Source organism: Phascolarctos cinereus, unplaced genomic scaffold (assembly GCF_003287225.1).
Source record: "Phascolarctos cinereus isolate Bilbo 61053 unplaced genomic scaffold, phaCin_HiC Scaffold_5;HRSCAF=322, whole genome shotgun sequence".
NCBI classification, from domain to species: domain Eukaryota; kingdom Metazoa; phylum Chordata; class Mammalia; order Diprotodontia; family Phascolarctidae; genus Phascolarctos; species Phascolarctos cinereus.
The window spans coordinates 44,896,072-44,907,009 of NW_027555958.1; the positions used below are offsets into that span (position 1 = coordinate 44,896,072).

General features: G+C 40.7%; 1 protein-coding gene and 1 non-coding gene across 2 annotated transcripts; both read right to left on the reverse strand.

The window, feature by feature from the left end:
• Positions 1-386: 386 nt before the first annotated feature.
• Positions 387-493, reverse strand: TRNAL-CAA (transfer RNA leucine (anticodon CAA)). The gene is made up of 2 exons: positions 456-493; positions 387-432 (listed from the first exon to the last, which is right to left on the reverse strand). It is a non-coding gene; the product is annotated as a tRNA-Leu (tRNA).
• A 188-nt stretch (positions 494-681) lies between these two features.
• On the reverse strand, positions 682-2,464 carry LOC144454169 (histone H4). The gene has a single exon (XM_021004059.2). The coding sequence runs from the start codon at positions 2,447-2,449 to the stop codon at positions 2,138-2,140; it is 312 nt and encodes a 103-aa protein (XP_020859718.2). The 5' UTR covers positions 2,450-2,464; the 3' UTR covers positions 682-2,137.
• Between the last annotated feature and the right edge of the window lie 8,474 nt (positions 2,465-10,938).

Below are 10,938 nucleotides of genomic sequence, written 5' to 3' on the forward strand. Positions count from 1 at the left end.
TGTGGTCCTGGTCAAGTCACTTAACCTTTGTCTGCCTCAGTTTTCTAATCTGTGAAATAAGGATAATAATAGCATCTACCTCTCAGGGTTGTCATGAGGATCAAATAAGATAACAAACTTTAAAGAGCTATATAAATGCTAGCTATTATTTATGTGGCCCTAGGATTAAAGAAAGGAGGGGAATATCCTATATATAACCGCCTTGATGGAATTAAGTTTTGTTAGTAACCCTAGCAACCTTAGAGATGTACATAAAAATAAGGTATGGGAGGATTTGTTGCTTAAAGTATGGTTTTCCACTCTATGAGGGATTGCTGGGATTGACTGGAACACATATGCACAGAGATCAGATTCCAGCGGGGCCTCATTTAGAAAAAAAGGACTTGTGTCAGAAGTGGGATTTGAACCCACGCCTCCATACGGAGACCAGAACACTCTACTAGATAAGGAGAAACCTTGAGTCTGGCGCCTTAGACCACTCGGCCATTCTGACACTGACGTTTTCTCTTAGACTTAACTATTAAGTATTCAAATTCAACAGCAGAGAGTGCAATTACAATGAGCTGACTGCTTCCTTTGAATGTCGATTGTATGCTTGCCTAAAAGACTGTTTTATGGAGAACTCACACAGGGCAAACGCTCACATGGTGGTCAGAAGGAGATACAAGGACACTCTCAAGATTTCTCTTAAGGACTTTGGAATTTATTGTATGACAAGGGAGACACTGGCACAGGACCGCCCAGCATGGCGTGCCTACATCGGAGGAGGTGCTGTGAGCTATGAACAAAGCAGAATTGAAGTAGGCTCGAAAGAAACGGGAGATGTGCACATTTAGAGAATCCATCCCGAATGTTCACATGGACTATTTGTGTCTGACCTGTGGTGGAGCCTTCCGAGCTCGAATTGGTCTGATCAGCCACGGTCGGACACACTGTAACTTGACTCCAACATAGTGATGTCATTTTGGTCCTCTTCGAGGACTGACAACCAACCAATCAGTCTATACTAACACAGGGCCTTCCTGGGAGCTAAAAGATCCTATTACCTTGAAAGAGATACAAAAATATGATTGCTTCCGTAACTCTACAGGAACAAATTAGCAATTAAAGGGAAAACAATGATATAGTGATAAGGAAGATCGAGAATACAGTAAATGTTTTCTATATATTTGATTATTCTTTTCTCTAATCTTTCCCCCATACAGCCACCAAATTAATATGCCTAAAATATATCTGACCCATGTAATTCCCCTCTCCAAAAATCTTCATCGGCTACTTATTGCTTCTAGAACAAAAAAGAAAATCATCGGTCTGGAATTTAAGGCCCTCTCTAATCTGACTCTCCGGCACCTTCCAATATTGCATATTATTCCCCTTTATCTCTCTTTACTCCAGCTAACGAGATTGCTACCTGTTCTCATCTACAAAATTCTATTACATTCCATATTCCACCTCCTCTGTCTTTGCCCAAGCAGTCCACCGTATGTCCAACGTCCTCCCTCCCCACCTCTGCTTCTTAAAATGCTGGTTTTTCAAAGACCCACCTAGGGGCAACTTCCTACTAAAGGGCCTTGTTAGTCATCTCTCGCCATCTCCTTCTGGAAATGACTTTTGAGTTTATTACTCATCCTCCATCTACCTTTCATAAGCTGTGAAGTTATCCCGTATTTGGTGCGGCAAGCACTTTCCTGGCCCGCCGGCGCCTTTGTGTTAACAGCCAATAGCAAGAAAGGAGTACTATCTCCTTATTTGCATACCTCTTATGGTAACCCAAAAGCTATCAAATTAGAATGCAGAACTGGCAGCTCTCTCAATTTGAAGAGGAATTCAGTACCTTGGAGTTCAATAACCGCACGTCAGTTAAAAACCAGCTCTGAAAACCCCCTCAAAAAGACAGCATCCCAACTGAAAACTACAGCTATTGTTAGTATATATTGCAGCATAGCATTTTAGGTTTGACTAATTCGAGCTTCACAGCAAATTCCTATTGCCATGGCAACATGAATAGATAATTAACCCATCCACTAATTGCAAAACTACCAATTATTAACTTGTGTTCAGCTTTTTAAAAGACACCATGGTTGGCCCTGAAAAGGGCCTTTGGTTTTCCTTGGCGGGCTGGCAAATCGCAGCTGACTTAACCGCCGAAGCCATAGAGGGTCCGGCCCTGGCGCTTGAGTGCGTAGACCACGTCCATGGCAGTGACCGTCTTCCTCTTGGCGTGCTCGGTGTAGGTGACGGCGTCCCGGATCACGTTCTCCAGGAACACCTTCAGCACGCCGCGGGTCTCCTCGTAGATGAGCCCCGAGATACGCTTGACGCCGCCGCGCCGGGCCAGACGACGGATGGCGGGCTTGGTGATGCCCTGGATGTTATCCCGGAGCACCTTCCTGTGCCGCTTGGCACCCCCTTTGCCGAGCCCCTTACCGCCTTTCCCACGTCCTGACATTTCAAAGAACTACCTTAAGCTACTCAAACAAAATACTGATTTCTTAGGAAAAATTTTATCATTATATACCGTGTTGTCGGACCGGATTGAAAACAGGCAATCTTCGCTCTCAAGACCTGATTGGCTCCTCCTCCTCCAACCCCAGGAAGAAAGAGTTGCACTGAACATTTCTTTTGTCTTCTTTCTTTGCCTTCATTTCCCTCTCCCTTCCCTTCCTTTTTCCTTTTCTGTTCTCTCCTTTCTTTCTTTAGAAGGCCTTTAAAGACTGAAGTCTCAATTTTAAGTTTTTAGATGTTTCTACTATGAATAGTTTCTTTTGTGATTTTTGTAGGTTTTTTTTTTACTCGTTAGAATTAATTAAGAATTCGTTTTGGCAAAGGGAACATGCAATCCTCAAATTCCCATTGCACATTCAAAAACCTGTACTTTCTCCATTCTCATCAACTGTAGTACGACCTTAAGCAAATCAGTCAGTCATTCAGTTGTCATTTAGTCAATTAGCAACTGCTGTGGGCCAGGAACTGCTAAGCACCGGGGATGAAAAGAAAGGCAAGAAGACAATTCCTGCCCTTCACAATCTAATGGGAGCAGACTACATGCAAACAACTATATACCGAAAAATAGGAAACAATCACTACAGGGAAGGCTTTAGAATGGACAGGGGTTGGGAAAGGCTCCCTGTAGAAGGTGGAATTTTAGCTGGAGTTTGAAGGAAGCCTCAATGGAGTGGAGAAGGGAGAGCGTTCTAGGTATGGAGGACAGTCAGAAGAGATGGAGTGTCTTGCTCATTGAACAGCAAGGAAGTCAGGATCATTGGATTAAAGGTTAAGTGGGGGAGGGCAGGGACTGGAAAGGTAGGGGCGGGGCTAGGTTATGAAGGGCTTTGAATGACAGAATTTTATAGTGAACCCTAGGGGTCCAATCACAAAAATTGATTGAGTAGGGGAGTGACAAAGTCGAACCTGAACTTTAGGAAAATCACTTTGGAAGCTGAATGGACTATGAACTAGAGGGGCAGGCAGACCAGATCAGCAGACTGTTATAACAGTCCAGGGGTGGAGGGCCTGCACGGGGGCGGGATATCTGGTTCAAGATGTCTAATGCAGTTCTTCATTCCACATCATGGGGGTTAGGGACAAGGCGCCCTGCTTATGAACTGGAAAATCTGAGTAAAATATTTTGGCCCTCCCTTTATACCAGAGAAGTCTGAATTTCTTTCTTTTTTTTTTTAATGAGGTGTTTATAGCATCTTATTGTAAAATTGTTGTTTGCTCATAGGCTCTGTGTTGTCTGCTGGCCTTCTAGAGTTATCTGCAGCTTCCAAAAACTCCCCCAAACTCCTATTTAATTTCTTATGCAGACCCAATGTATTTCCAGACCTAGATGGGGAAAGTCGCTAAGTGGAAGGATGTGAGACTGAACATCAGGGCTGGATAAGCAAGTTTCAGAATCATCAGTACAGGCATACCTCAGAGATATTGTGGATTCAGTTCCAGATCATGGCAATAAAGAGAATATTGTAATAAAGTCACACTAATTTTCGGGGTTCCCAAGGCATATAAAACGTGTTCACACTATGCTGTAATCTATTAAATGTGCAGTGGTATTATATCTAAAAACAACGTACATACCTTAATCAAAAAATACTTTATTGTTAAAACAAAATGCTAACCATCATCTGGGCCTTCATCAAGTTGTAATCTTTCTGCTGGTGGAGGGGTCCTGCCTCCATGTTGGTGGCTGCTAACTGATCAGGGTAGTGATTGCTGAAGGTTAGGGTGGCTGTGGCAATTTCTTAAAATAAGACAACAATGAAATTTGAAGATGGATTGAATCTTCCTTTCACTTGAACACTTAGAGGTCATTGGAGGGTTGTTAATTGGGCTAATTTCAACATTGTTGTGTCTCAGGGAATTAGGGGTGCCCAAGAAAGAGAGAGAGAGACAGGACCACTGGTTGGTGGAGCAGTCAGAACACACACAACATTTACCAATGAAATTTGCATCTTATATGGGGAAGTTGGTGGTATCTCAGAATAAGTACAACAGTAACATCAAAGATTACTGATCACAGATCGCCCACAACAGTGAAAAAGTTTGAAGTATTTGGAGAATTACCAAAATGTGAGACAGAGACATGATGTGGGCACATGCTGTTGGAAAAATGGAACCAATAGATGTACTAGAAGCAGGGTTGCCACAAACCTTCAATTTGTAAAAAAAAAACAACAACAAAAACCAAAAAACAACACCAATATCTGAGAAGCACAATAAAGTGAAGTGCAGTAAAACAAGGTATGTCTATGTAGAAATAATTGAATCCATGGAATGGAAACAGATGAGATCACCAAGGGAAATAATACAGAAAGAAAACAAAAGAGGTTTCAGGACAAAGCCCTGGGGAGCACCAAAGACTAGGTTAACCATTGTTTCCTGGATGAAAATCCAGCAAAGGAAACTGAAGAGTAGTTAGATAAGTGGAAGGAGGAACAGGAGAGAGTTGTGCCCTGAAAACCCAGAGAGAAGAGAGTAACAATAAGAAGAGGGTGCTGGTCAAAGGATGTAGAGAGTTCAAGAGGGATTGATGGGTCTCAGTTTCCTTACCTGTAAAATGAGGCAGCCTGCAGGGCTAAATGACCCCTAAGATTGTTTCCAGTTCTATGATACTACAATCCCGTTACTTGAAATTACCTTGTTAGGTTAGCTTCTTGTGTGCTAACTATGGTGCCCATGGTGCCCATGTATCAAAGGAGCTAACCAGGTCTCCTTTAAAGATTAAAGCAATATCTAACCTTGTCAGGTGTGGCAAATTGAACTTAGCACATCTCTTAACTGAAAGAAAAGCTTTGCTTCAAGGAGAAGCCTGAGAAAGAAAGGAAAGAGAGTATATGCTTGGGGACCTTATTAGAAGAACCACTTGCAGCCTGTTTTCTTCCTTTCTCTGGCATTTGAAGACCAATAGCAAAGGATCCTCTTATTACTTTTATTACTTCTGTTTCCTCAGTAGAAAAATAGGAATAGGCATAGACCCAAATCTCACACCATATACCAAAATAAAGTCAAAATGGGTTCATGACTTAGATATAAAGGCTGATACCATAAGTAAACTGGGAGAACAAGGAATAGTTTACCTATCAGATCTGTGGAGAACAGAAGAATTCATGACCAAACAGGATATAGAGAACATTATAAAAAGCAAAATGGATAATTGTGATTACATTAAATTGAAAAGTTTTTGCACAAACAAAGCCAATGCAACTAAGATTAGGAGGAAGGTAGAAAATTGGGAAAGAATTTTTACAACCAGTCTCTCTGATAAGGGCCTCATTTCTAAAATATATAGAGAATGAAGGCAAATTCATAAGAACACAAGCCATTCCCCAATTGATAAATGGTCAAAGGATACGAACAGACAATTCTCAGATGAAGAAATTAAAGCCATCTATAGTCATATGAAAAAATGCTCTAAATCATTATTGATTAGAGAAATGCAAATCAAAACAACTCTGAGGTACCACATCACACCTATCAGATTGGCCAACATGACAAAACAGGAAAATGATGAATGTTGGAGAAGATGTGGGAAAATTGGAACACTAATACATTGTTGGTGGAGTTGTGAAATGATCCAACTATTTTGGAGAACAATTTGGAACTATGCCCAAAGGGCTACAAAAATGAGCATACCCTTTGACCCAGCAATAGCACTTCTAGGGCTATATCCCAAAGAGATCAAACAAATGGGAAAAGGACCCATATGTACAAAAATATTCATAGCAACTCTTTTTGTGGTGGCAAAGAATTGGAAATTGAGAGAATGCCCATCAATTGGGGAATGGCTGAGCAAGTTGTGGTATATGAATGTAATGGAATACTATTTCGCTATAAGAAATGATGAAACAGGCTGACTTCAGAAAAAACCTGGAAAAGACCTATATGGTCTGATGCTGAGTGAAGTGAGCAGAACCAAGAGGACTTTGTACACAATAACAGCCACATTATGTGATGACTAATATTGTTAAACTGAACCCTTCTCAGCATTACAAGGAACTAAGAAATCTCCAGAGGCCTCAGAATGGAAAATGCTGTCCACATCCAAAGAACTATGGAATTAGAATTGTTATCACTTATTTTTACCTTCTGTTGAGTTGTGTTTCATCTTTCTGATGGTTCCTCCTATTGGTTTTAATTTTTACTTACAACTTCACAAATGTGAAAATATGTTTAATAGGAATGTAAATGTAAAGCCTATATCAGATTGTGCCCCGTCTTGGGGAGGGTGGAGGGGAGGAAGTGTGAGAAAAATTTTCAACTCAAAAGAATATGGAAGTGATTGTTGATAAATCAATAAATTAATAAAATTAAAAAAAAGAAAAATAGGAATAATAATGTATGTCCTGCATGCTTCATGGCGTTGCTGTGAAGGTTAAATAAGGTGATGTAGAGCTTGGTATATGACAGTAAGGTAAATGCCCTTATAACAGGCCCAGAAATTTGCAACGGAAGGACCCTTAGAAGTCACTTCATACAACCATCCCCTTCATTGTACAGAGAAAGAAAATAGGACCACTGAGCTTAAGATGCTCTCTAGTCAGAGACCAGATAGTATAGTGGAAACCACAGAGCTTAGACACAGACAACTTAGGGCAGGGCTTGGGGTCAGGAAACTTGGTTTGGAATCTTTGATGGACGCATTCCTAATTGGATGGACCGCTGAACTGGAGTCTCGATTTTCTCATCCTATAGAATAGAGATAACAATGCACACATTGAGGAAAGTTTTCTTTTTATGTAAGGACTATAGACATGTGAGCTATTTTTATTACTTGCAAGTAGAACTTCATTGTTTCTAGAGTAAGCATTGGCTGATTGATTGACTGGATCTTTAGAAGTCTTCTGGCTTCTGACTCCTGTTGGCACTTAAAAGGGATTCTGACTGAACAAACAATATGTGGCCTCAAGGGCCTCAGGTTGCCATGGTTACCCCTCTGGGTAATGCTGTAGCGGTTCCTGTTGCAGAATATGACCCTTTATTTCTTTTACTAGAGTGTTTTCCTGTCTGTCATTGAATCCTAGAATGTCAGAGCTGGAAGTAGTCTTATAACTTACCAAGTCTAACTCATTCATTTTATAGATGAAGAAACTGTCCAGAGAGGAGAAGTGATTTGTTAAGGTCACACAGCTAACAAGTAGCAGTAACACTGGGATCCTGTACAGTGTATGCTACACTATAGAACATAGTATATAGTGCAGTAACACTATACTTTTCTCTAAAAGAGAAAGATCTTTTGGCTTCTGAAGCTTTGGATAATTACAGAAATAACAAACAACTTACTTTGCTGTGGAAATCATCTGCCATTTCGTCTGCCCTGGGGGGAATTAATAGCAAGTAGGTGAGGTAGGGATAAGAAATGATGATGGCAATGGTAGAAAATCATTTAGTAGGACACAACAACCCTGCATGATATTGGGCAAGCACCACTGGAGGTGATCTGAGAAAACGGATATGAAAAAAGCTTGAGGGACTTGTCTAGGATAAGAATTCCCCTCCCTGGCTGTCAGGATCCCCATGCCAAGACCACCCTTCTCTTTTTACTCCTATTAGGAGACACCCTGTTTTCCAGAGCTAAAGCCCAGCAAGCAAGCTGTGCCCTGAGCTTGGCATAACACCAATGCTTTGCACTCACCCTTTGGATGAAGTCAGCCACAAAATCCCAGAATCGTTTCACACCAGCACCAGGTGGTCCCTGAGTTTGGACAAGCACCTGCAGGACCCATGTTCCAGTCATGAAATCCTGCTATGAATCAGACTTGTCTCACTGTTGCTGTTACTTCTCATTGTCAGGGACACAACTCACTGTGTAGCCACTAATATATATGTATTCAGATTTGCCCACACTTAAGTGACAGTATCAGAGGGACATGTGTCTCATTTCCTTCCTCCAATGGAACAAAGAAAGCATTTTGCTCATGACCACTGTTAGCTCTTTGGTTTTATTTTGGCTTTACTTTTCAGAGTTAACTGTGTTTGTGATAACCTGTGTGAGCTCTTTGGTATTTTCAGAGTTAACAATGGTTGGATAACCTCTGTGACTCTTTGGTCATTTGTTTTTTGAGTGGACATAGCTCTACCACCAAGTAATGAGCTCTGTGGCCTTGGGTAAGTCACTTAATATTTCTTGGCCTCCTTTCCTCACATTTAAAATGAAGGGTTTGGGTATCTCTAAGGCCCCTACTACCCCTAGAACTTTGATATTATGACATATAGGTATTTTTAGGTCAGAAAATATATGTATTTTTCTCCCATTGTGAAAAATTTCCGGAAGAATTTTCTTCTGTGGAATTATGAAATAAAACAGCCTCTGTTTAGTGCTTTTGGTCATGCCTGTGTATTGGGAGCCATGGGGGGGGGAGGGGGAGAGGGGAGGGGGCAACAAGGGAATATTTTAGACTGATCACCTTCAAAGCCTCAAATTTACTTATTGATACCGGAATCCAAATTTTTTTTTCAAATTTGTCTATGACTGGATAATTGCATTTCAACAACTTTTCTGCTTCTTGATAGAGATCTAGATATTCCTTATCCCTAGGAAGCCATAGCTGACTGACTGTGAGTCTTTGTTCCTTTTACATGTATCTTGCTGGAAATAGGGAAGAAGGAGACACATGAATCCTTTTCCTAGAAAGTAGTAGTATGTACCAAGATAAGAAAAAAATGTGAATTTATCTAACAGGCTTCCTACTGGACACATCTGAACATCTTTCCAATCAAATAATTCAACAGTTCAACATTAGGCTGTGAAGTGAATTTAAAAATAAGCTTGAGAGTTGAAATGGCACAAGAAAAAAAATCTTTTAAAAAAATATATTTGATGTTGTATTTTAATATATTTAAGGTAATAGAGTGGAAAAACAAGAATAACTAGATTTGAAGTCAGAGGACCTGGGCTTTTATGTGACTTGGGAAAAGTCACATAACCTCTCTGGGCCTTAGTTTCCTCATCTGTAAAATGAAGGAATTATACCAGATGATAATAGTAGCCAGGATTTATATGGTACTTTTGCAAAAAGCGTTTTACAAATACTATCTCATTTTATCTTGGCAACAACCCTAGAAGGTAGATTCTGTTAGTCTACTGGTTTTACAAATAAGGAAACTGAGGCTAGGAGAGGGTATAGCCCAGAGTCCTATAGACAGTAATTATCTGAGGCCAGATTTGAACTCAGATCCTCTTGATTTCATTTACTCACCTGTCACTAGGTAAATGCTAAAGTCTCTTCCATTTCTAAACCTACAATATCTGTGTATGTCAAATTCAAACAAAAAAAAATGCAAACTGGTTCTCAGACCATGAAAGAATGAAGGCAATTCTGAAAATAGCATGTAAGTTTTCTTTGTCTGACTGCTCTCTACTGGCTTTTGGCTTTTAGGAGTATCAGGATTACTTATTGAACAGTAGGTTGCTAAGGCAACAGTCTTTGACAGCTATTTACTCTTGGTAAAATCCTCTGTTGTGCTTGAATGGAACCTTGTTATGAACTCTAATTGTAGTTTCCTAAATCCATAAACTTAAATTCCATTCCTATAAAGATTTGGTCTTAGTCAACATTTTTGGTTTATACTATTCCCAGAATTCTATGGCATGTTTTTGCCTTTTTCTTTCTTCTATAAACCTATAACCAAAAGCCTGGGCAACTTTAACAAGATTTAAGGACATGAAGGCTTTTGGGACCATGATTGTGTCTCCTTGATTGATGTGAATATCAGTTGAGTGCTATCAGATTTGCTTGGGTCAAGCTTTGGTAGATCTGAGCTTCATCCCAGGACTCAGGCCTTTGCAGGCAGATAGCTGTATCTGTTAGAGGTTCAATGATACCTGAACAGAACTGAACAAAGACTAGAGATTAAGACTAGAGACCCCAGAGTTTAATTCCTGCAGGTGTAGCATGCATCGTCCTAGAATCATACTTACCTTGAGCCTCAGAGACAGCAGCTATTTAGAGGCAGTAAAATAGCCTCTCAGCCTGGAAGATGGCAGTAGCCTGTGGCAATGGTGGGATGGCAAGAATTCTTGTACCCTGACTTGCCAGAATGGACATGGAGAGACTGTGTCAAAATCTGTCTGCCCCAGAGATGGAAGCTAAAGAAAGGAAAAATGAATGGCCCTGGAGAAGAGGAAACCACATGATCTGAATGGTGGCAGTAGCTGAGGACAGGGGTAGAGTGATAAAATATATTAAGATGGAATCAGGGCTGCTCATCCACTTTTGGTATCCACCTGTCACCCAACTCTCACCTGTGGCTCTAAGAAAAAATAACATACCCAGCAACCACATCCTGGTAAAACTGCCTCAGCAGATAGTCAAACCAGGTTGAGGGTAACCAACAGGCCTCAAACCCATTAGTGAGTTAGGGGCATGTCTACCCCAAGAATGTAAAGCCTTCACCTGGCCGAATGGGTGGATGAGAACAATTTCTTCCAGCAACCAT

Bases quoted from the DNA above. Each gene is read 5' to 3' on its own strand.
- LOC144454169 (XM_021004059.2), bottom strand. From the start codon at position 2,449: ATGTCAGGACGTGGGAAAGGCGGTAAGGGGCTCGGCAAAGGGGGTGCC.